At 40.6% G+C, this 27,098-nt stretch overlaps 1 protein-coding gene and 1 long non-coding RNA gene across 2 annotated transcripts; one reads left to right on the top strand and one right to left on the bottom strand.

The window, feature by feature from the left end:
- The first annotated feature begins 14,382 nt into the window (after nucleotides 1-14,382).
- LOC146714733 (uncharacterized) lies at nucleotides 14,383-18,092 on the top strand. The gene is made up of 3 exons (XR_014918852.1): nucleotides 14,383-14,500; nucleotides 17,206-17,300; nucleotides 17,438-18,092. It is a non-coding gene; the product is annotated as an uncharacterized LOC146714733 (long non-coding RNA).
- Nucleotides 18,093-24,839: 6,747 nt separating this feature from the next.
- Nucleotides 24,840-25,732, bottom strand: LOC146714732 (uncharacterized). The gene is made up of 3 exons (XM_085451098.1): nucleotides 25,364-25,732; nucleotides 25,160-25,277; nucleotides 24,840-25,028 (listed from the first exon to the last, which is right to left on the bottom strand). Exons 1-3 carry the CDS (start codon nucleotides 25,463-25,465, stop codon nucleotides 24,868-24,870), a joined length of 381 nt encoding a protein of 126 aa, XP_085307224.1. The 5' UTR covers nucleotides 25,466-25,732; the 3' UTR covers nucleotides 24,840-24,867.
- Nucleotides 25,733-27,098: the final 1,366 nt, after the last annotated feature.

Below are 27,098 nucleotides of genomic sequence, written 5' to 3'. Positions count from 1 at the left end.
CGCCAAGGCTGAAAATGGACAGACTGTGGTCCTTGCATGCGAGCTTTCTGCATTTGCAGCAGGTGTTGACGATTCGTCTCCTTTTTTCGGTGCAGAACTCTCACTGTCTCCTGCCCTTCGGTTTAGGGATTGGGGAGAGGCCTGCAGCAGTACCCTGCACACTTGTCACAAAATCTGCAGTAGCTGATGAGTGGGGAAGGCGCCCTCGCTTCAATATGTGTGGGTTTACTATCATTTCACCCACTTCTTCAACATACAGCCTCTTCCTATATGCTTTCCCTGACTTCAGGATGGGTCAATTACTGCCCACAGCAAGTATGCATTGTATAGTGACATGTCCAGCAGGTTGTGGAAGAGGGCCACTGGCCAGCAATATGTTTTCCTCCTGCAGGAATAGGTGCGAACAACCTAACAAAAAAACAAAACAAAACTGCCCGTAAACTAGCTTAAATAGTGGGTTCTGCGGTTTTTCATGTTTTTCCAGGTACATAGAGCTAATTTTGGTTTTTCTGAATTAACCTTTTTGTGATATGTTATAGGGACCAAAGAGCAAACGGCTGACTTCATCAAAATGAGAGGAGAAAATGATCACCTCTTCACTGGAGTGAAGAATTCAGCCACTGTGGGATGGCGGTACAAGAATGCATCAATTTACACATCATATTCTTTTTTTTTTCTCTTTTTTTTGTGTCCCGTTTGGATCTTTAGCCATCAGAATTGTTGTCTTAAGGCCAAGAAAGAAAAACAAACAAAACCCCTGGATCACCTGTATGGAGAAAAAAAACAGAAGAGAAAGCAAACACAAAAAACAGCAACATAATAAAAAAACAGCACCATCACAATAAACTAGCTAGCAGTAGATAACAGTAGATACTAAATATTAAACGATATTGTGCAGCACGCAAGATAGACAGCGCACAATGTGCTTTGAGGCAGCAGCCAAGAAAGGTGTAGTCTGCCTCTGTGAACACCCGTGTGAACACCTGTGTGTACACCTGTGTGGATCAGCATGCTTGTATTCCAAAGGTTTCTCCATGTAACGATCTGCTAGGGAGTGTGGGGAGCCATAGCCCTGTCCACCAGGGTATGAAGCAGGTATGGAGGAGATCCAGGCCCCAGATATCCAGAGGCCCCAGAGTACAAGGACCCGAGGAGGACCACCAAAGGGGGGGGAACCATGCCACCCTCCTGGGAAGAGCTGAGTAGAGCCCCAAACGAGAGGTCACCCCGCAGCTACGGAGCAGAGGCCAGAGGGGGTTGCAGTGGCGTGCCCGCGGGCTCTGCCGGCAGCCAGCTGTGCCAGAGAGGACCGAGCTTCAGGCCCAGAGGCCTGAGGGCATCCCACCCCCTGGAAGGGGCCCAGCCGGGCCACAGGCACCAGGCCCCACCAATCGGCCACCAGGAGTGAGCCGGTACATACATGAGTGCCCAGCCCCAGACAACAAGGACCACCAACACACCAACGTCTGAGGGCATCAGCCACCGGCAGGGAGTGTGGTGAGGGGAGATAGGCCTCCGTACTTTGGAGGGCCTGAGATGTACCCAGAGAGGTTGAGTCTAAGACCCAACCTGACATATAGACACAGACGAACAGGCGCACGCGGACACAAACGTGCATTCCCACCCCATATGCACAACCAAATACCCGGCACTCACCCAACGTATAGACACAAATAGACACTGCACAGACAGTAACACTCCCCAAACATACTCTATATCTCAGGTCCAGGTACCCCCGCCCCCAGAGGGGCAAGCCGCACCTAGACCCAGGAGATGTAACCCTTCTCTCTGGGGTGGAGGCAAGCGGACCACCTCCTTATCTGCAGTAGCAGGGAGGCCCCGCATCCCAGCCCCCAGTCTGAAGGCCAGCACCTCCTCCCAGCCCCCCAGCCCTGACGGCTAACACAACCGGGGTAAGTGAAGACCCCAAACCTCCCTACACCCGCTCATATGTAGTGTTGCTGTGTGCTGTTCTAAAGTGCATTTAAAACTCAGGAGAGCATGGTTCCTGCTTCCTATCAGAGAGCAGCACGGCTCCTCCTAGAAAACCCTTAGGGAATAGGAAGGCAGCTGAGGATGGGGAGGGAAGAAAGGGAGGGGCAAGCGGCCAGCTCCCCCGCTGACCCCAGTAGGCATCCCCACACTCTGGAACCCACCAGGGCAAGGGGGCCCAGGCCCATCCAGACCGGGGCCCGCAGCAGCAGCACCGCCCAGCCCCACAGAGTCCGGGGCAGCCCACCTGACTCCACCCCAGAGAAAACTGCACCCACCCCATCATCCAATCCTCTCCCAAACTACACAAGACAATAGACACCCTGTCATGGATCGCTGTGCGGCAGGCAGGATGAGGACCCAAAAATGCAAACTCACAGACTCAGGGGATAAACTCAAAATCACAGCTTTAATGCTGGAGAGGCAGATCGCCGGACATACAAAACTAAACTGAGAACAACAAACTAAACACTCACAGAGAGACACAGGGAGATCCACACAGCATGAGGGAGAACGCGACACAGAACTGAGGGAGACGCAGACATAAATACACAGAGGGTTAACGAGGGAAGTGGGAGCACATGGGGAACACAGGTGACACTGATAATCATAACGAGACAAGGCGGGGTGAACATAACATGACGTATACAGGCGCAGGAGTCACAAAGTAAAACAGGAAGTACACGGGGGTTCAGACAGGAGGGGAGAGAGAGAGCACAGGAAGAACATAGACATCACGGGCAGGGGAAACATGGGATAAACACAAAGAGAGACGAGGGCTCATAAATACACAGAGGGGCACACAGGGGGTAAGAGTCACGAAGGGAAAACGCTTAGGGAACAACACAACAGGACAACTCAGTAAACATGGCCTAAATAAGGAACGAAATACAAGAAACTAAGAATACTGGGCCAACATGGCCCAGGACCATGACACACCCAGGTTGAGTTCATTCTCCACCTCTCCTATATCTCACCCCCCACCTGCAGAGTGAGCTCCTGTAGTGAGGAGACCACCTGCAAAGATATAACAACCTCCCCACCAGTTAGAGAGCCCCCTAGTTAGGCCGATGCACCAGAGGTCCCCTGCACTGGGGCTGCACCCCCCACCCCCACTAGGTGATGAAGCCGATCAAAGGAGCCCAAGGGGATTGATCAAATGTGATGGCAGAGGTTGTATCAAGACTAATGTGATCTATTAGATGGTTTTTATATTGGTTAGAATTAAGATTATTTTTATTTTTCCAGTTAATGAGGACCATTTTCTTGGCAATGCATAGGGCCGTAAAAACAACGTGAGCTGTGTTTATTTCTGCAGTGACCTCATCCAAGTTTCCCAGCAAGCATACTAAAGGGGAGGCTGGAATGTTACATTTCAGACACTTTGATAAGTCTTCACAGATCTCACGCCAAAACTTCTGAACTGGTGGACAGAACCAAAGAGCGTGGATGTAATCCGGTTGTTCAGTGATGACGCGACGAATCCTACTTCCGGGTCTAAAGTAGTCTGCGTTTAATATGGCTTTTGTGTTGTTAACATGTTTAATGTTATGTATTTTCTTCTATTTGATCTCACAAAGCTCCTAAAACAGTCAGTGATCCCTGTTGACCTCCCTCGGCTTTTATTACCGCTAATCATTTATTTAAGCTCGTTTTTAAAACCTTAGGATGTAACTACAGCCCAGCCCATGCAGCAGTATATGAATGACTAACCTCGTATTGTGGATGGATTATCTCAGTTGTTCTCCAGGCTGAAGTTTGGTCCTTTTACAGCATCCTGCCATGCGATTACATTTGTTCCTGACCACCGAGAACACTCACAGTAATTTTTATCGAGTGGAAAAAAAGTTAGCTTGTTCATATTATGCTAACATAGCTGTGTCGCTAGCGGTCACGTAACACATCATTATATACCAGCTAGCCCAACTTCAGTAACCCTACAAACGTCGCTGCTGTTTAGTTTTCTGTCTTCATTTATGCTGGAAGTGATAACAGAGCTGTAAGTTTTAATTTGTTTCCAAAACCCTGCAGTCAGGACATGTTATATTGTATTTAGATAGAAGCTAGCGAGCTAACTCCCTGCTAACTTCTAACTCCGTTAAATGTCATAAATTCCGTTTTCATGGATGCCTGGATGTTAAACTCAATTGTTACACCTGGTAGAGCAGAACGCTGATCATTTTATTAAAGATGAAAGACTTTAGACAGTTTTTCAACTCTCAGTAATGCCATAGTGATCGTTTGATATATGGACCTGCAGCGGAGTTTAGACCCAGACACGGCTAGTGACGTCAGACTGAGCAACCGGATTGTCCGGTGTATTTGCTGTGCAGTGTGAGCAGTTGTTGGAAGGCGTAAAGCCCATCTTGAACATCCTATGACCAGTATAGTGCACTCTGTGTAATATTTTGTATTGTATTAATTGCAAACTGGGATTTCTGATCCATTGAAAGGTTTTTAAGGATATCTGAGACCAAAGGTTTGGGTCTAAGTTGATTGATAAATCTGCTTCCCATTTTGCAATAGGAAGGGATATTGCTTCATCTATTTTAGAAAGTGTTCTGTATATTTTAGACAATAATTTGGGGGGTTTTAGACTAAAAAATTGTACTTGGTGGTGTTTGTAATTCAGCTTCACTGGGATTAAATTTCTTTTTTACTATGGATTTAATTTGTTGATATTCCAAAAATTGTTTCTTGTTGATCCTATATTGTGTAACTAGTCTGTCAAACGAAATAAAGTCTGTTCCTTCCAATATATGTTCCAAGTATTTAATTCCTTTGCAACTCCAATCTGGAAAGTTTATGATATTATTATTTTGTAATACAGTGGGGCAAAAAAGTATTTAGTCAGCCACCGATTGTGCAATGTCCCCCACTTAAAATGATGACAGAGGTCAGTAATTTGCACCAGAGGTACACTTCAACTGTGAGAGACAGAATGTGAAAAAAAAATCCATGAATTCACATGGTAGGATTTGTAAAGAATTTATCCGTAAATCAGGGTGGCAAATAAGTATTTGGTCACCTCAAACATGGAAAATCTCTGGCTCTCACAGACCTGTAACGTCTTCTGTAAGACGCTTTTCTGTCCCCCACTCGTTACCTGTATGAATGGCACCTGTTTGAACTCATCATCTGTATAAAAGACACCTGTCCACAGCCTCAAACAGTCAGACTCCAAACTCCGCCATGGCCAAGACCAAAGAGCTCTCGAAGGACACCAGGAACAGGATTGTAGACCTGCACCAGACTGGGAAGAGTGAATCTACAATAGGCAAGCAGCTTGGTGTGAAAAAATCAACTGTGGGAGCAATCATCAGAAAATGGAAGACATACAAGACCACTGATAATCTCCCACGATCTGGGGCTCCACACAAGATCTCATCCCGTGGGGTCAAAATGATCATGAGAACGGTGAGCAAAGATCCCAGAACCACACGGGGGGACCTGGTGAATGACCTGCAGAGAGCTGGGACCAAAGTAACAAAGGTCACCATCAGTAACACACTACAACGGCAGGGAATCAAATCCTGCAGTGCCAGACGCGTTCCGCTGCTGAAGCCAGTGCATGTCCAGGCCCGTCTGAAGTTTGCCAGAGAGCACATGGATGATACAGCAGAGGATTGGGAGAATGTCATGTGGTCAGATGAAACCAAAGTAGAACCTTTTGGTATAAACTCAACTCGTCGTGTTTGGAGGACGAAGAATACCGAGTTGCATCCCAAGAACACCATACCTACTGTGAAGCATGGGGGTGGAAACATCATGCTATGGGGCTGTTTTTCTGCCAATGGGACAGGACGACTGATCCGTGTTAAGGACAGAATGAATGGAGCCATGTATCGTGAGATTTTGAGCCAAAACCTCCTTCCATCAGTGAGAACTTTGAAGATGAAACGCGGCTGGGTCTTCCAACATGACAATGATCCAAAACACACCGCCCGGGCAACAAAGGAGTGGCTCCGTAAGAAGCATTTGAAAGTCCTGGAGTGGCCTAGCCAGTCTCCAGACCTCAACCCCATAGAAAATCTGTGGCGGGAGTTGAAAGTCCGTGTTGCTCGGCGACAGCCCCAAAACATCACTGCTCTCGAGAAGATCTGCATGGAGGAATGGGCCAAAATACCAGCTACTGTGTGTGCAAACCTGGTAAAGACCTATAGTAAACGTTTGACCTCTGTTATTGCCAACAAAGGTTATGTTACAAAGTATTGAGTTGTATTTTTGTTATTGACCAAATACTTATTTTCCACCCTGATTTACGAATAAATTCTTTACAAATCCTACCATGTGGATTCATGGATTTTTTTTTCACATTCTGTCTCTCACAGTTGACGTGTACCTCTGGTGCAAATTACTGACCTCTGTCATCATTTTGGGGGGGGGACTTGCACAATCGGTGGCTGGCTAAATACTTTTTTGCCCCACTGTATGTCCGGATTGTTCCAGATAGGTGTATGTTTGCATGGGATTAATGAAGACTCTGTCATTTTTAGAAACTCCCACCATGCTGTCAGAGAAGAGCTAATATTGATGCTTTTAGAGCATTCATGTCAATTGATGTTTGGGCTGATAAATGGTAGGTCTGAAATTTCTAGATTATTACATCTATCCAAGGTTCATCTAAGAGGGTGTGTTTAAACCATCTAGAGATGAACTGAAGCCCGTTGGCTAAAAAATAGTGATTAAAGTTTGGCAGATCTAATCCTCCTTTATCCTTGGTATTTTGTAGTGTTTTTAAGATGATACGTGGGGGTTTATCTTTCCAAAGGAATTTAGAAATATACGAGTCTAGAGATCTGAACCAATCTTGTGATGGCTTATTTGGGATCATTGAAAATAAATAGTTTATTTTTGGCAAGACCATCATTTTTATAGCGGCGACCCTTCCCATGAGTGATATGGGTAAAGATTTCCATCTAGCCAGGTCGCCTTCTACTGTCTTTAAAAGTGGGATGTGGTTTAATTTAGTTAATTCTGAAAGTTTAGGAGAGACGTTAATACCTAAATATTTTATATTTCCACATTGCAGTGGGGAAGGAGAAGAATTATGGAAGGAGCAATTAATCGGAAGAACTGTTGATTTTGACCAGTTAATTGAATAATCTGAGACACTTGAGAAAGAATTTATCAATGCAATTACCCCAGAGATATTGGTTTGTGAGTTTTGGAGAAAAAGTAACAAAATGATGTGGAGGTGTGTCAGAGTCCTGCTCAGTTGACGCCAAGGCTGAAAATGGACAGACTGTGGTCCTTGCATGCGAGCTTTCTGCATTTGCAGCAGGTGTTGACGATTCGTCTCCTTTTTTCGGTGCAGAACTCTCACTGTCTCCTGCCCTTCGGTTTAGGGATTGGGGAGAGGCCTGCAGCAGCACCCTGCACACTTGTCACAAAATCTGCAGTAGCTGATGAGTGGGGAAGGCGCCCTCGCTTCAATATGTGTGGGTTTACTATCATTTCACCCACTTCTTCAACATACAGCCTCCTCCTATATGCTTTCCCTGACTTCAGGATGGGTCAATTACTGCCCACAGCAAGTAGGCATTGTACAGTGACATGTCCAGCAGGTTGTGGAAGAGGGCCACTGGCCAGCGATATGTTTTCCTCCTGCAGGAATAGGTGCGAACAACCTAACAAAAAAACAAAACAAAACTGCCCGTAAACTAGCTTAAATAGTGGGTTCTGCGGTTTTTCATGTTTTTCCAGGTACATAGAGCTAATTTTGGTTTTTCTGAATTAACCTTTTTGTGATATGTTATAGGGACCAAAGAGCAAACGGCTGACTTCATCAAAATGAGAGGAGAAAATGATCACCTCTTCACTGGGGTGAAGAATTCAGCCACTGTGGGATGGCGGTACAAGAATACATCAATTTACACATCATATTCAAATGAGTACGGTTTTAATAACCCTCATTCTGTACAGAACCTGAGATGTCCAGACAGTATTCATCTTGTGTTTGGTTGTAAAAACATATGGATTTAGAGATTAGCATAGTTGTCATGGTTTTCTCTAAATCTCTTATTTGTTGTGAGATCAAGACAATTCTGGAGAAGATGGGCCTGCAAGGGAAAGTCACCCCCTTGCAGGCCAAAAAGAAATTGAACAACTTAAAAAACAAAGATAGAAAGTACGTTGTCATCAAGAAGATAATTTTTAAGAACACAATTTAAAAATGGACATTTACTAAAAGTTGTGTTGTTTTTTATTAGTCTGTCATTTCTGATTTCCTCTGCCTTTAAAAAATAATGAATTGACTGCACTGAATTTATTCGGGAATGAGCATTGTTTGTATCACAGTATGTATTCTACTTTTCTTTGGAGTTCTCTTTGTTCAAAGGCATTTTCATGAAACGTGAACAAGGCACTTCTCATTCATTGGCAATGTTGGTGAATCGTTAATAAGCTAGGAGCTAATAAGCTAATACACTCACAGCAGTAGCTGAGACATTGCTAAGTTTTAAACTATAGACAGTGTGTATTGTGAGGTGGGTTTTTCTTTTTTGATTTAATGCTTGCTATTGTATACAGACATGACAAAATCTTAGGGGAAAGAGTTGATGAATCTTCAGAACTGATGAAAATGGCCAGAAATAACTGTTCGGTAAAAGTAAAGAGTAAAGTTAATATTTAGTAATATGACAATGTAGAGAAATGGCTGGAAAAGGAAAGGAATATGTTGCTGCAGGTCTGCCTTTTGAAAGTCACAATTCTTGTTTCAGCCTTTTGCAAGAACCTAGAACTAGTATTACAAGAAACCAAATGTGCTAGCCACTTCACTCACTTTGATGAGCAACAGGTTCTTGTGCATTATTGGTGGAGGCCAAGAAAACCCTTTAAAATTAAAGAAATATTTTTAAGCTTTTAAATATAGCTGTATTTACTGCAATTTAGGCAACTGGTTACCTTAATTTGTTAAAGTTTTGTGTGCAGCTTTGTGTTTTCAATAACAAAACCTCTGACTTTTGTTTATTTTAAAAGGATTACAAATGTGAAGTAAATACAGAGGTTTATTAAACTAAAAGAGTGACTCTGTTGTAATTATTCCTTTAAGTCAACGTATTCCAATGGGAGATGTGAATGAAAACTTTAAATTGTAGTTACTAAATATTTTTGAATTTAATTATTTAATATTTTACTTTTTTTAAAATTAAAATGATACATGTCAAATATAATCACAGTACTGGAATTCTGATAGCCTTCAACTTCATCAACTTAAAAAACTCAAAGAAATCGGTTGCCTTAGTTTTTGTTTGTTTGTTTGTTTGTTTTTTTATGCTCTGCTAAATTTGAGGGACTACTGTGTGGTTTTAAGTTTGGTTGAGACCCTAGCACAGGAAATGTCTCAGTGGGTTTTGTTGAACTGAAACTAAAGACCTGTATGTTTAAAAAAAAAACGCAAGTAACAAAGATGGCAAATAAATTAATAGTTAAATTTATTATCCATTGGTATATCAAAACAAAGCACAAACCCATTTATTCTAATTTTTTGTCATGCTTTGCCATGTACAAGTATGTACACACTGAATTTCATGTCTGATTACATGTAAACACAATGAAAGAAAAACTAACAAATGATGTGAAACACTGACTAAAACACTGTAATAATAATGATTGTGTTGAACACTACATATTACTAATCCAAATAATGTGATTCTGTCCACAGTCAGTTAGAAAAGCAGACCTAAATGTAGATCAGGTCTTAGTAACAAACAAAGGTGACCTTTATTATAAGGCTTCAGGCCACAATGGTAACAAGAGAAGAAAAGAGAAATACAGAGAAGTGATCACAGGAACACAAACACTTACCCGTGGGGCATCACAAATACTTCTGTTTGTTCTCTATTTAGGTTACAAAGGTTTTGACTTATACCTACAAGAAAAACAATAATAGTAGTTTAGTAAATTGGTTGCACAAGGTGAAAAACAGAGGAGTTAGCTGTCAGGATGTTTTTGGTTATGTATCTAATTGTATTTTAATAGTTATTCCTTGAAAACCTTTATTTACTCATGTTGCCACAGCACCTTTACAACTTGAATGCATCCTGAGTAAATAAACAAAGTACTGCAACAAACAGGGCCAGACTAGGACAGGAAATCAAGCCTGGTATTTTTGGTCCAGGCCATATATCTCTATGTTATACAAATATCTATATATTTCATTTTGTTTGACAGGTTTTACGCACGTTGGTACAGTTGTTGTTGGGTCATTTCTTCTCACTGCAGCATGTGACAATTAAAAAATACATGGTCCAAATAGCCATTCCTTTTATCTGAACGTCAGTTAGTTTCACATATTTTGCATCTTTTTTATGTTTTTTTCTCTTATCTTTTAAGCTCCACTTTTTTGCCCCCTCTTCCACACTAAACTTTTTCCACATTTTCAAGCTCCTAAGCACACAGAAAAGGCAGAGAGGAGCCAGTCTCGTTACAAGATTTGATTTGGCAATATGGTGTCAGTAATGGTATTGAACCAATGGGCTGCTTTCGTTGTTTGTACAATCGGTGTGCAGTTGAACTTAATGCCCAAAAATTGCCTGACTATCAATAATAGTGGATTGGATTTATGTAGCGCTTTTCAAGGCACCCAAAGCGCTTTACAATGCCACTACTCATTCACACACTGGTGGAGGCAAGCTACAGTTGTAGCCACTGCTGCCCTGGGGCAGACTGACAGAAGCGAGACCTCTGGCCAACACCAGTAGGCGGGAGGGTAAAGTGTCTTGCCCAAGGACACAACGACCAGGACAGAGAGCCCGGGGATCGAACCGGCGACCTTCCGGTTACAGATGCGCTTCCCAACCCCCTGAGCCACAGTCGCCCTAGCAATAAACCATGTGTTGGTTCAATGTGTTAAACACTTTTTACAAAGAAGAATAGGACATTGGAGTTAATGTGTTTTTAAATGGGTTTTAGAACAGTGGGTTGATGTAGATGTGTGTGTGTCTTTGTGCATTTATGTTCCTGTAGCCAGTGCTGGGAAAGTTACTTTTAAAATGTATTCCACTACAGATTACAAATACATGCCCCAAAATGTATTTTGTAACAAATTCCGTATTCTGAATACTTTGGATTACTTAATGTATTATCATGCTTTTTACAACTACATGAATGTACTATTGCTGTGTGATTTATTGCTGAAGGTCTGCGGCTCCGAACCGTAGTAAAGGGACCTCTGGCTAATACGTCAGGTTCCGCGTCGGGCTCATAGCCGAAAAATAGCTTTACTTTGTTGTCTGGGTCAACTTTGCTTGCGAGAATCAGAGAGAGGCGTTGAAAGACTGCTCCAACGGAACTTATTGTTTCAGAGGAAAACACGAACACAGTGTATAGCCGAGTCTGCTTACTTACAACTGGGCTCGTCAGGCACTCTTCTTGGCTGCAGTGGTTATTATTATATTTACATGCTTCCAGCTCCAGTTTCTGCTAGGGGACAACTCGTACTTTTCCACTCTCTTTTTTCCCCCTCCTTGCGTTCACAGACACATAACGGGTATGGTAGTCCATTCTCCCTGCAGCACAGACTACACTGCCCATGAGGCTACATATTCTTTAGGGCTATGCCTGTAACACTCTGCCTATTAGCTTAGCACAACAACAAAACGGCACTCTCTCACCCAGTAAACACACAGTCGCAGAGAGAGCGTGTGTCACTGTCAATAGGAAAATCCTCAGTTCGTGCTAGGCTCTGGCAAGGTCAGCTTTTTGGGTGTGGGGGCTCTGTCTGGGGCTTTCATCTTTCTTCTGCTCTCTTTCAAGGGGGTTTTTGTTTACCCATAAGTCTTTGCTTTGTTCTTTTTCCCCATTACCACCTTTGTCTCTTTCTGTCTTTCTTGCTTCTCCTTTCTTCTTCATAATCTTCACCTCACATCTGTCATGTCTGACACTGTTACACTACACATGTCTGTGTAGGTTCTCAGTCATTCAAGTCATGGTTGTCTAAGGAGCTTGGAAAGAAAAGCGATTGAACTTCTTTAAGTATCTTGACAATGTCTTACCTCTCATCTGAGAAGCTTCTTCAGTTCTAAGACCAAAACACGTTTAGGTCAATATCAGCAGAGGTTTCGGTTGAAACCATTGTAAGACCCTGCCTCACCCTATCATTTGACCTAACGAGATCAACTGACACAAGATGTAAGTGGGCATTAAGGTAACTGGGAAGGGATCTCAAAATTGAAATTATAGATGGCAGACAGTTGGTGTTGTGAATCACCACCTTTGTTCAAGGATGATCATTCACAAAGTATATAGAAGGCTTCTTTCACTCTTCTCTCAAACAATCTGTCTTCTCCGTTGGAATGTGAACATTGGTATCTTCCAAAGAGTGACCTTTATCCTTTAGGTGCATATGTAGAGCTGACTCTTGTCCTGTCAAGGTGGCACTTTTATGTTGTACCATGTGTTTATGAAGTGGCTGTTTAGTTTGTCCAGTGTGCACTCCTGGCTGTATTGTATTTGTCTTTGGGATGACCTAGTTTTTGTCTGTGTGTGGCTGGGATGGCCCACGTGGAGAAGACTCTCCTGAGTTTCTCTGATAAACCTGCTACATAATGATAACGTTGTTCTGTTTGCAATTCTTTTTCTCATTAGTTGGTGTCTGACCTTGTTTACTGTGCATCTGTGCCAATTTGACGAAAGCCCAATTGGAATAACTGCATGTTTTAAGAGCTTTCTTTACACATGTATAGAAACATGTTGAAACAAGTTGTTTTCACCATAGCAAAGATGCTGGCAGCGCAAAATTTGGAGTATCCCTTACACTTGTATGGAGGAATAAAAAAATTACAGTATAGAGAAGAGCCAAAACTATCACTTAATAATAGTTAAATTAATGTTGAAATAAGTAGTTTTGCTACATTTTACTTATTTTTCTCCAGTGTAGGTGTAGTCAAAGCTCCAGCCTTAAAAGATATTCAAACATAGCATGCCCGATATGCGCTACGCCAAACTTGACAGCCGTTTATTAAACTGATGACTTTTTTTTTCAAATAGAAGTCTCCCAACGCAGGTATAAAAGATAAAGCTTTCACAATGGAAATAAATTTAACATGAACCTCAAACTGAGATTTTTTTATTCTAATAATAGCCAACTTTTTTTTCCCATTTTTTTGTTTTCCTGTTTCTTCTCTCCTGCTTCACATCTCAAGCTTCAACATCCTTAGTCCACCATATCCACCTTCTGCACATATGACATCTCAGCCTTGCCTCTCTATTTGTCACTCAGGTTTGGTGTCCTCAGAACTGATTACTTTCTAGAATACAGATAATCTATTTTTACCCACCTGTATGTATGACTCAGTGGGTTGTTGAACTGAAACTAAATGCCTGTATGTCTGAAAAAAAATAACAAAGATGGCAAGCTCAGTTATTCTGAAAATTGTTTGTCTTGCGTTGACAAGTATTTACAGATGCACACTGAATTTCACATGTGATTACATGTAAACGCAATAAAAGAAAAACAGATGATGTGAACCACTGTAAAAACAATATTTGTGTGGAACACTAGATATTGCCCATCCAGATTATGTGATGCTGTCCAGACTCAGTTTATAAAGCGGAACCAAATGTAGATCAGGACTCAAAGTACCAAGCAAATGTGACCTTTATGATAAAGCTGATAGCTTCAGGCCACAATGGTAACAAAGAAACGAGAATTACAGATGACTGATCTAGGAACAAAAAGACTTCCCTGGGGCATCATAAATTTTTCCATATGGTCTCTATTGAGATTGTTTGCACACGTTTGTGTGTATCTCATCGTTGGCTGCATATTTCATTATAAATATGAACTCACACATACAGGGGCAAAAAAGTATTTAGTCAGGCATCAATTGTGCAAGTTCTCCCACTTAAAAAGATGAGAGAGTTTCTTAATTTTCATCATAGATATACCTCAACTATAAGAGACAAAATGAGAAAAAAAAATCAGAAAATCACATTTTCTGATTTATAAATAATTTTTTTGGAAATTATGGTGGAATATAAGTATTTGGTCACTAAAATTCTGATCTTTCCAAGCTGCTTACACTACACTGAGTTGTGTTTTTACACAATCTCAGAAGATGAGAGCCACTTGAAACGAAACCGAAAAAAATATTGAAACCGAAAAAAAATATTGTCACTGAAATAAATGTACTAAAAAATCTTGTATTGAAACCGAAAAAAAAAATTGATAGTGAAAAACAATTAATTGAAACTGTATTTTTTTTTGTTTTCGCTTACAATTTTTTTTTTTTTTTCGGTTTCAATACATTTTTCGGTTTCAAAACATTTTTTTTCGGTTTCAAACCATTTTTCAGTTTCAATCCATTTTTCGGTTTCAAACCATTTTTCAGTTTCAATCTGCTGGCACTGTTTTGGTGTCTGGGGGCGCGCTGGGGGGGGGGTTTCCGGCCCGCATGTATTTGCATACATTATAGAGGCCACTAGTGCTGACCAAGCTGCCATCTTTCTCTCTTCCCGTCTTTCAATGGCTGCTTCAATTTCAGCTTGAACCTCCAAACCGCAAGTAAGTAATCATTTTTTGTCATCTTTCCTTGCTGTCCCACTGGGCTGGACATTAGTTTAGTTTTTTTAGCTACATCTGGTGAAGTTGTGGTAAAATGCTGGTATTAGCCTATTCGTCGTAGCATGCTAGCCTGAAGCTAATATTTGCTAAATTTAGGGACACCCGTGTCTCTTCAGGAGTTGGAGGCCGGTGTTCTAGGAGCGGATCTCAGGATCTCAACAGGCAGTGTTGGGCAGTAACATAATACATGCACCGGCGTTACGTATTTAAAATACAAAATATGAGTAAATGTATCCGTTACAGTTACTGTTCAATAGGTGATACTGAGAATACAGTTAGTTTGTTGAAATAAATGGATTACATGGCGGTATTTTCCTGTTTCATATGTTAGGCTATGGTCTCTCTATTTTTGGTAATTCCACGCCGGTGGAAACCCAAACAAAACACGCAATAAGAGCCTCTAAAAATTATTATACAAAAATTATTTAATATGAAGGCAATAGCAGAGTGTTGCAGGCATCGCCCTAAACAATGTACACAGCAAATTCAAAAGTATTAAATTTTTTGGTGTTAATAGTCTCCTTGCAAAAGTAGAGTTAATTTTACTCTAAGCAGAGTCACATTATTTTAATGTAACTCTGAGGTGTAAAATGATAGTAGTTAAAATCGAGTGTTAAAAATGAGTGTTTCTCTGTCAAATCTGGAGGTGTTACAATGGAAACATTAACTCTTGACCTCTTAACTCTGAACTCCTAGAGGGGCTATGACACCAACAGAGTAAATTCACAGACTCCGCCCCCAGCACGGCTCCAATCGAAGCTGAAGTGAAGCCGTTTCAGAACATTTTGCTCTACATATTTGAGTTGTTTGCCATGCTTGGTAAGTCATTTTTTCAAAGATTGTTTCAATTATTATTATTAGCTTTTACTTCTGTGGCTCTTTGGAGTTGAGACAAAGCTGTGTGAAAGGCATTAGCCATGTTGCTCGGTGATAGCATAATATTCTGTTTTAGCTAGCTGAAAGGTATTGTTTGCGGGCAAATACCACAGCCTTGGAAAAAGCTTGCATGTGAATTTTCAGTCAAACTTTTGGTCAAATACACCTAAAACAATGTCTAGAATGTGAAATGTTGGTATAATGGTGCTACTTGAAGCCTGAAAACGATCGCCCATAAAAAAAAAAAACGAGCAAACAGCAGTAGCTGACGTCCTGACTGGGTTCTACGTTAGCATAGGTCCCTCCAGAGTTTTGTGCACACGGTTTAGGTAAAAATGAAAAAGGTTGAGGTTTTACATTTAGTTCAGTATTACCTGTTGCCTGTGTATTTGTCTTTTGGGAAAATACTTTACACAAGTAATGGCTCAAAGAGGATTCCTTTTTTTTTTTTACTGTGCTGCAATTGTTTACTGGATTATTTGTGCCATTAATTAGTGTCAACTAATTTTTATTCAATCTCCGCACAGGATATGCTTGTGAAGATGGAATATGGGGGAGAGCAGAAGTGCGTTGAAGTTCCACAAAGGGATGAATGAAGGACATGCATATTGTATTGAAGAAATAAGTGATGAGAATGCTGTTATTTGCATTTACCAGCTCGCCTATGTCAGACCTTTTGATAAACACAATTCTAATGAACGTGAGAACATGTACACTGTTACATCTTTCAGAAAATGTTTTGAAATTGTGGTGCACAGTTCAGAATAAATGTTTTTCAAAAACCATTGCATCTTTTTAGTAAATGTTTATTTCCAAAAGAAATTTCTAGAAGTTCAGAACAGTAAAATTCCTGCTTTTTAGAATGAATTAGAAGATAACTCTTACGTAGTTAAACTAAAATACTCTTTGAGAGTTAATATATAAACTCTTAACACCAAGTGTTAAATTATCAACTCCAGACAGATTTGGTGTTTAACACTAAATCAGAGTTAACGTACCAACTCTCCAAAAAGAGTTAAATTAACACTCTCTGGTGTGGACCCATATAGACACTTTAATAGTGTTGAAATCAAATCCGACAGTGTTAATTTGGGCATGCTGGATTTGCTGTGTAGCCTGATGGGCAGTGTAGTCCGTGCTGCAGGGAGAATGGACTGCCATACCTGTTATGTGTCTGTGAGCGAGGGAGGGAGAAAAAGGAAAAGTACAAGCTGTCATGGAGCAGAAACGGGAGCTGGAAGCATGTAAATATAATAATAACCACTAAAGCCAAAAAGAGTGCCTGACGAGCCCAGTTGTAAGTAAGCTATTAAGACTCGACTGTACACTGTGTTCGTTTTCTTCCGAAACAATAAGCTCCGTTGGAGCAGCCTTTCAACACCTCTCTCTGTCTCTCGCTAGCAAACTTGACCCAGACAGCAAAGTAAAGCTAGTTTTCAGCTACGAGCCCAACACGAACCGGACGTATTAGCCAGAGGTCCCTTTACTACGGTTCGGAGCCGCGGACCTGTTTTATATACGCGCTGAATAGTTTTCTACACGAGATCGCTGCAAAAAGTGCAGCCTTACCTAATGTCCACCTACTGTTACTCATTTATATTAAGATTTTAACATCTAGTTGGTATTGGTATGGCGAGTAGCCTTCAGTAATAGTAATAAATCACACAGCAATAGTACATTCATGTAGTTGTAAAGTATTCAGAATACATTACTACTATAATCTTTGGTGGAATACATTTTAAAATTAACCTTCCCAACACTGTCAACAGGTTAGCACCTCATACCACAGTGCAGCAAAGCAGTCTCATGAGTGCTGGGAAGGACGAGCCCAGAGCCCAAAACAGACAGTGCAGGAGATGACAAGGTTAGTAATTGTATGGTGAAAATTATACTTTATCTTGATTGGCAAAAGAAAAGTAAATACAAAATCTGCTTCTCACATTTAGGGCATTTCCTCGATTTTTTATTTTTTTTTAACTTCTTCAATTTCTTTCATCACAGCTGTCCTGTGCCAGAAGTTCTGTTGAGCCACAGTGAGAGGCATCATTTCACAAACACCAGGAAGACTGAAACTCATCGCCAGGATCAAGCAGGGCTCGTGATCTTCACCAGCAGCTCCCTCACAAGAAGGATAAACCCAGCATTTCATGAGCACTGATGGAGACCTTTGCTTTGTGTAATGTTAGAAGTACTCCGATAATCCTCAGAGGGTCTGGACTTTTACATAATATAATAGAATAGAATTCAACTTTGTTGTCATTGCACATGCACAGGGCAATGAAATGCAGTTTGCATCCATCCAGAAGTGCTTTAGCCATGATATAGATATATTACAATATATATTAGCAATAATATAGATATGTAAGTATATTACAGAAATGGGTCTATTATGGTATGTTATAATGTACACGGTATGAAGTATGTTAAGAATATTCTATAACTATAAGTATGTACAGGCTATGAACAGGATATAAATATGAAAAACTATACAGAAATCTGAGATATACAATTATACAGAAATGTGAACTATGCAAGTTATAAACAGTTGTAGGATTAAAAATTATCATATGTACAGAATGATTATTTACACAGAACTATACAGTAGTGCAGTTAAGTAATAGCTATAAGCTATAGTAATAGCTTTAAGTCCTGTAGAAAGTTAAATATATGTTGTGCTCACTGGTTACTCTGGTATGAATGACTCTGAATTACTTTATGATAAATAACACACTATTGTCAAAAAACAGTGAAAGAATTCCAGATCACAAGTTTTTAGTTCAAATACAAGTAACAACCTTTGACTTTAATCAGGTTTTATTTAATTGTGTCAGAGAAAACATCACGTGCTCTTCATGTAGCTGAGTACATTCAGTGTTTAAAACAGAAGTTGTGCAGGTCTGAGATCAGCAGTTTTCTGAAACACCAAACTGAGGTGCTGTTAATGCTGATGTATAGTGACACAGTTACAGGGGTGATTAATCCTTTTGACTTTTTGTCTTTAAATTTATCAATAAAACAGCTGCAGCTTTCACTGACAGCACATGTGGTACTTTAACCTTTATACTGTTTTCTTCAGTTAATTTTGGAGTTACTACAAAGATTGAAGATATAGGATAATCTGTCTGCTGTCACTGGGTGGTGCCGAGGTCTGAATCTGAGGACAGCTCCTGTAATCACAAACAGAATCATCACAAACTGAAATATAAAGTTTATCTCTCAAATCTGAAATAGAGCTGATCCTTCTCTGTCCTCACACACTCGGGATCTGAAGTTGTTCAGTCCTACAGTTCTGCCGACAGCTGTTTATTTGTTTTAAAGGCCTTACTAACACATTTTCTAATATCATGTTTACCTTTGAGTTGTTGATGCTTTATAAATGGACATCTGCAAAGATGAGATGATGGAGCAGGTTTCAGTCGAGGTTCAGTCTGCTGCTGCATCCTGGTCACAACATACAGAGGTGTTATCAGCTCAGTATTGAACAAGAAATATTAATGCTTCAAATTATTTGTCCTAAAGGATGCAAGCTGTACAGAGTAGAGATGGACCGATCCGATATTACGTATCGGTATCGGTCCGATACTGACCTAAATTACTGGATCGGATATCGGAGAAAAATAAAAAATGTAATCCGATCCATTAAATATCACGAAAGCACCTCACAAAACTTGCAACACGCCGTAACTCACCTCAGAACGTTAGCACGTCGGAGCAGTATGCATCACGTGATAGAGCGGCTGTGGCATGCGGGACCTGTCAGTGGTCTGGATAGCATTTGGAGCTTCGCTAGCAACCCGGCATTTCATCTCCGACAAAGTTATCCCGAGAGAAGTAAAGCAAGTGTGTAAGTCCATCTCTGAATGTTTGTAAAGCATTCCTGCGTTAAGCTTAACAAGCGACTGCCTCTTCTTGCTGCTACTTCAATCATGAAACTGATCAATGATCAGCTGATCGGCTTTTCTGTCGCGACTCCGTCTCTCTTCTTTGTTTTTGGCCCACTTTCAACCAGAAAGAGGAAACCAGCGGCTGAACAACAGCAGCACGTTTAAGCTTGATAAGCTGTTGTTAGAATTTATTTAATATTACTTTCTACTCGAGGATCTTTTTCTACGCAGCTGACGGCTGTAACTGTGCAGGGGCGGATCTAGCAAAGTTTAGCCAGGGGGGCCGATAGGGCATGAACAGGGAAAAGGGGGCACAAAGACATACTTTTCTTTCTTATTCTCATTTAAAATGTCTGGCTGTTATTAAATAATTATCTGAATCTTACACCCAAAGTTTTAATCTGATGTAAAATGTATAGAAGTCCATTACTGTATATAGTAACTGTTAAGTCTAATATACCCTAGTAAGCTATAGTGCTTTTTCCTTTGGGAGGGTACCATCTGTGCAGTCTGCAATTTTGTTGAAGAAAGATGTTGAATCTATTTAATATTTCTTGAAAAATAATTGATTTCTGTGCATTTTTTTTCACACTGCATCAAATTAAGGTTGATTACGTCGATTAAGCATCATGAGGTGGAGCGTGAGGGGTGGTTCCCTATTTTTTATTTATTTATGTTGTTGCTGGGAGTTGGAACCCTATTAGTTAGGTTGCTTAATATTTACGCTAAGTACTCTTTAAAATACCAGAATAGGGAGGATGGTGTAGGTTTAAGTTTATTAGATTGATCAGTATTGCTGAACTATGAAATATTTTTTTTGCATACAGGTATAACAGAATAGCTTTAGTGTAGTTGTTGTTTTAAACTTGAGTATGAACTTATACAAAATGCAGCAAGATATTTAAAAAACAGTTGTGTTGATTAAAAAACACTATATCGGATTCATATCGGTATCGGCAGATATCCAAATTTATGATATCGGTATCGGACATAAAAAAGTGGTATCGTGCCATCTCTAGTACAGAGTACTGCACATGTGACTTTGTGAACATAATTCATTAAAAATAATTCAGACAGTTTTTTAACCTGAATATTTAGCTAAAAAAAATAATCAGAGGAAAAATGTAACATTTTAACTTAAGCTGACAAGCGGAAGTAGTTGGTTTCAGTACATAAGTATCGGGCTTTGCTATTTAATCCGTAGCTATTGACTAATGAGGGGAATTTAAAAGTTGGCGTTAATGTCCTTCCACATGTGGAAAGCGACAGAAAACATGCTGCTGTTTGCACATATTTAATAATCAGCTCTGCACAGGAGCAGAGGCAGAGTCCAGCCTGTTGCTCTTACAATATAATACTCATAATAAAAGTACAGTAACCGTGGTTAGTCACTGAGCAGCCCGGTGCGTTTCTCTTGATTTCTTTAGTCAGGATAAATTCATTCACCTGCACGGGTTAGCTAAACGAACTTTACAAAACAAGTTTCCCCTACAGCCGAGTGCTCATTTTAGCTAGCTAGGTCCTTAGGTAGCTAGCTAAGGACCTAAATTACGGATTAGCTTACAAACACATTTAACTTACCAAAAATAATGCAGTGGGGCCTCAGGTCCTCCTGTCCGGTAGTCCAATTTACTGAAGAACACCTCAGGCTGTCACTTTGAAATACTCGGTAATGTAAACGCTGGACCTCTCAGCATCTGCCATTCCCGAAAAGACACGTGCGAGTTTGTCCGTGACCGCAGCCGCGTCGTCAGTGTTTTCTCCAGTCATTGGTCAGCATTATAATATATGCAAATACATGCGGGTCGGAATCCCCGGCCCCCAGCGTGCCGCCGTGCGCCCCCGTGCGCCAAAACAGTGCCAGCAGAGTGAAACTGAAAAATGGATTGAAACCGAAAAGTGGATTGAAACCGAAAAAAAAAATTGTAAGCGAAAACAAAAAAATTACAGTTTCAATTAATTGTTTTTCACTATCAAATTTTTTTTTCGGTTTCAATACAAGATTTTTCAGTACATTTATTTCAGTTACAATATTTTTTTTCGGTTTCAATATTTTTCTCGGTTTCGTTTCAAGGTGGCATCGTTCTGATTCCATACACAAACACTTCCTATCCAATCTGAGGACAAAAGTACACAGACACACACACAGACAGGAAACAGAGAGAGAAGAAATGGCCAAAAAATTCCTCACTATCCCTTAAGCTCAGGTCCTCTACCAGCCTAGGACCTTGAGGGTCTTGCGCAGTATCTTAGCTGTTCCTAGGACTGCGCTCTTCTGGTCAGAGATCTCCAGTGTTGTTCCTGGGATCTTCTGGAGCCACTTCATGCATTTATTACTTCTACGCTGGACCACTGTAAGTCGTTATTATCAGGATGTCCTAAAATCTTCCTGAAAAGTCTTCAGTTAATCCAAAATGGTGCCGCGAGGGTACTGATAGGCACTAGAAAGAGAGAGCATGTTTCTCCTATATTGGCTTCCCTTCATTGCCTTCCTGTTAAATCCAGAATTGAATCAAAATCCTGCTCCTCACATACAAGGTCTTGAACAATCAGGCCCCATCTTAATACTCTTATAAACCATATCATCCCCATTTATACACCTCTCCGCATTGACTCATTACTTATTATTAATCTCTGGCTCTCATCATGAGCTACCATTCTCTCCCAGGTACCATCCCTCCCTTAGGACCCTCTCCTCACTCTCAGATCAGCAATTTCTTCTCACTGCCCTCCATTAATAAACTCTCCTTCATACATTCCTTTGGAATAACTCACCTCTCCTTCTTCTACAGTGGTCCCCACTCCTGTGAAGCTTTCTCCCTGCCATTGTGGTGACCATAGTCACCTCTGTGTTACATCAACTTTTGTTTAATACAAAGAAACTGTTTTTGAGTCTTCTTTTGCACATCGGCCTTGTGGCCCTGACATTCACATCATGGATATACGCTGTACAGTCTTGAACTCTTTAAAGTTAAAAATAAAAGCGTAATTAAAATGATTCATTTGCTGGGGTGCATTTCAAATCTATTTAGCTTCCAAAATAGTCCATTGTTTAACATTAATTTGTTTTTGTATTTCCTAGGGCTGATATTCCTTTAGGAGGTGTGAATAACAACCACCTTGACTGTACTGCCTCATACTTTTGAGAAAACCTGAACCCTATTATTAGTGTATTTTAACTGATAATGGGGTAACAAGTTACCCCATTATTAGTTACAAGATACTTATTATCTTTAACTATGTGTAAGAAATGTAAATACATCGTAATTTCAAAGAAAATCCCAATTAATTTGAGTCGAATTACACTTTTAGTTGAGGGCCATATCATTAAAGTGTTCCCAGACTTTGTTTTATCTTTGCTCTTAGGCTCTAATATTGTGAACCAAACTATATTCTACAGACTAAGTTTTAAAAAGCCAAACTGTAATTAATTAATGCACCTTAAGGAAGTGTTTTCCTGCTGACATGGGTGAAAACTGATGGTGAGATTACAGACTGACATGTTTTAATCCTTGCACAACAAGTGCTTTTGACTTTTTTCTCCTCTCTCTGTTGATATCTGTGGAGCAACTAAGAGAACAGAATTACCAAGAGAGGGAACCTTTAGATTTCACAGCAGTGTCAGAGCAGCATCTGGTGTAACCTCAGTACAGCACATCATCATCATCATTATTATTATTGTTATTATTATTATGTATTTATCTTTAGTACATGTTTTGAATTTCCTACAGTCTACTTCTGTTCTCGCTCTTCTGAGTGAATGCTGGAGAAAACAAAGCAGCAGTCATTATAAAAAAATTTTAAATTATTATTATTATTATTATTATTATTATTATCATCAATGTGTTGGTGGTGTTCACCATATCACACCCATAAATGCCAGAGCCAAGTGAAGCTTTTTTGAGAACATGTATGTTCTCAAAACAACTTTTGTTGTTTAGCTGATATTACATATTTGATATTTTTCATTTATTTATTCTTAAGCCCAAACAAAGTTCATATCATGTACAGAGAACAAGCAAAAAGAACAAAATATTTGCATGGAATAAAACTATGCACACAGATAAAAAAAAAAGGGGGGAACTGGATTACTATGGGCTGTGCATCAGTTTTAGAGTGTGGTAAATGGGCTGCTTCTAATAAAGAACTATTCTACTGTAGAGAGATTACATCTCTCGGATGGTCTGGGAGCATCTTGGTGTTGGAAGTCCTACTTGATTAGACAGCATTAGTACTGCACGCATGTCAAACAACATGTGCAAGGGTGGTCCTAGCCTGTTTGGTTCCCTGGGCAAACACTCCCTCCTATAATGAGGCTTCATTCCAGCTGTCTAAAATGTGACCTTTATTTCTTCTGTCTCCTTCTTTTATACTTGAAGAGGCAGAGAAAGTTTAGAGGAAATGATGTTAAGGAGCATGCACACTTTAGGGCAGATCAAAGCTGACCAGGGCCTAGTTGATATTTATGTAATACAGTTGTCATGGTCCTGGGTCGGAGACCCAGCGCTTTTAGTTTATTATCATTTTCTAGTTTATTATTATGATGATTATTGTTTGAGTTCTATGTGTTATATTTGGTCTGCCTCTGAGTCTGCGTCTGTGTCTCTGTCTATGGTGTCACCCCATCTGTTTGTGAAGCTGTCTGTTTAGATCTGATTCTTGTTTGGTTTGGTTTCCTGTTTTATTGTGAAGGTCTCTGTCTGATGTGAGTGTGTTCTGTTTACGTTTCCCCTGTCCCGTCAGCTCTGATTCCTCCCAGCCGTGTTGCCCTCCTGTCTCTCATCCCCTGATTACTGGTGTGTGTATTTAAGCCCTGTGTGTGCTCCTGCCTGTTGCCGGTTCGTCTGTGTTCCGCCGTGTCAGTCTGTGTTACTCGGTGGCCTGCTCGTCGTCTGCCCCTCATCCCCTCATCCCCTCATCCCCTCATCCCCTCATCCCTTTGTCGTATGCTCCCAGGTCTGTTATTTTACTTCTCCCAGTTTAGGTGTCTTCAGTTATTTGTCATGCCCCACTGCTTGTTTGCCACTACACCTTGTAAATAAACTTCACGAGCATTTTCATCCACTGCTTGCATCTTGGGTCCTCCTTCCTCCACACCACACGGCTCACCTTCCCAGCCGTGACAACAGTTCTCCTTAGTGATGGGCAGATGAAGCCCCATGAAGCACTGAAGCTTTTCATCCAATTGGTTCACCCCAACGCGAAGCTTCATGAAGCTTCATTTGCTCTAGCAGGACACCTACTGGACGTAAAAATAATAGCTGGCATGAATTTGAAGAGTGTGGCATTTTGCACACAGCCTGTAAATGTCAACAACAAAAGGAGTGTGTAAAACATGTATATTGTAGTGATGGCAGTATACTGTGTATATTTATAGTGGCAGTATGGAAAATGATTATTTGGAAATGCTTAAAATGGAAATGATCATTTACTGTGAGGTGAGGTGTGGTTGGGGTGTGGACAGTGGTTGTGCTTTTGTAACGTTGAGGTATGGACAGCTACACACTGAGCCTCAGTCCTGCCTGTTCACATTTTATTCTGTAAAAACTAAATTTTCACTGCTTTTATGACCTTTTTAGTGGGGAGAACATAGCTGGGATTTAATGATTTAACAAATCTTTTGAATCCTTTGTCCTCCACAATGCTAAATGGCTGGGAGTCCTCAATCACCATGCTGACCAGGTCTTCATCTATTTGAGATTGTTCTCCTGAGGAAAGACAATAAAGACAAAGCACAAATATAAATATCACACACGTAACTTATAACAGTTGTATAATATTGTTATATCATTTAGTAACATTACTGCATCCTATATTATCATTGCATTTGATGGCTCACCTGGTCTTGCTCCACGATCGGTGTCCCCCTTATTCTCATGCAAAGCTCTGTAGTGCCTAAGCATGGATGAGGTGTTGTTGTTATATCCCAGCTCCCTGGCACATAGCAAACACTTCACCTTGTACAAAAGTCAAGACAGCTCAACATAAATTGTATTGCACCATCAGTATCATCAAAATACATCTTCTGTAGAAATTTACATACCTTGTTGGGAGGAATAAGATCAAAATGTTCCCACACAGGGGAGGACATCCTCCTCTTCTTAGCTGGCTCCATTCTCTCCTGACTTTCTCTCCTCACTCTCATAAACCTCCAAACGGTCTCCAAACTCTCACTAACCGCAACTCTCCATCAAACACCCACATTTTTGAATGAAGTCTGAGGGGTTTATATCGCTGTCATATCTCGCGGCAAAGTTCGAACCACTTCATGAACCAGTCACGTGGTACAGCCGGGCAGCGAGGCTTCGGACGTCATCATTTTCAGCTCCTCCCATAAATGAAGCAAGCCTCGATACGCGCTTCGCGGAAACGCCCCCTCCATTACTCGACACACGCTCCGAAGCCTCGATACAGAACGTCCCATCACTAGTTCTCCTTCATGTAATCCTTGCACCTTTGAGCAGTATTTTTTTTTCTTCTGTGTAGCTTCAAATATGGTCAGGTCTCTCTTGGAAATGAGATTTATAACCTGGATAAATAAAAGACTAATAATGAACAAATAAATAAATAATGCCATAGACATGTCGAGCTCCTCCCCATTTGCCTCTTCTTTTTTTTTTTCTTTTTTTTTGAAATGTTGCTCCTTTAGTGTTCAAACTTCTCGCTTTTGGCTCAAATGTATAAATTTTGATGTTGTTGTTTGATCCACAGTTATTATTTACACACACAGTGGTAAATACACTCACCTAACAGGCTAAAGATCCCTGGTTCCATCCTAGACCGACACTCAAATCCTTTGGGGTTGCATCAGGAAGTGCTTTAAAATAAATAAATAAGTAGCTTTAAATTGCCCAACTCATTCTTGAAAACAATTACAGCCTGGATTTAACCACACAAACAGATAAAATATATCCAATTGATGATTACTGCACAGTTTACTTCCAACTATGCTGATTTTTAAACTCAAATGAAAAACATGTCTTCAATTTTTTTTGTTCTTGATATTGAAATGAGTTTCTTCTGTATTTAGAAAAGAGTGTCATTTTTGTAAGTCAACCTTTAAATTAACCACACTGATAAAAAGAAGCAGAAGACTTTTTATTAAATATTTAAATAATTAATTGTTGTCTGAAAATAATATCGATAGGAAGGAAATATGCATTTCCGGGAGCTGGAGCGGGGAACTTTTTTTTTCGTTGCCAATGTCTTTAATGTTGAAAACTGCATGACACATGACACACTGGCAGACAGAAAAGACCATCCGGGATGGGCGTGAGGTTCTGGGGGCGCTCCGTCTCTGGGCTGGGGCCCGGGCCGGGCCTCGGGTGCTTGGGTCCTGGTTGGTGTGTTGCCGGGGTTGTGGGCGGGTGGGTGCATGGGGGCCCAGCCCTGGAGCAGGGTGCCGCCGGTGCATCGAGCCACCTGGTTTTTGTTTTTTGCCCTTCTCCCCCGTCCCTCTTCTCAGCTGTTTCTCTTTCCCTCTTTCTTTCTCCCCTTCTTTCCCCCAGTCAAGTCTGTCCCGTATTCAGTAAGTGAAAATAAAATAAACAATAAAAGGTGACTCAAATGGACCATTACGGCAAGGCTGGGATGGTCAATTTGGTAAAGTAAATCCGTTGGGCATCTTTCTTTGCCTTTAGACAACAATTCTGATGGCAAAAGAGCCAAACGGGACAGGCAAAAAAAAAAAAAAAAAAAAAAAGGAAACGTCCAGGGAGAGAGAGAAAATTAACATATAATCTGTTTTGTCTTCATTGAGAATAAGTTACACATTGATG

This window comes from Copadichromis virginalis, linkage group LG3 (assembly GCF_057382275.1).
Source record: "Copadichromis virginalis isolate Kocher_CV1m ecotype Utaka linkage group LG3, C_Virginalis_male_GT1.1, whole genome shotgun sequence".
NCBI lineage: Eukaryota > Metazoa > Chordata > Actinopteri > Cichliformes > Cichlidae > Copadichromis > Copadichromis virginalis.
Note: the sequence above shows the minus strand (reverse complement) of the source record. Positions and strands in the feature narration are given on the sequence as shown.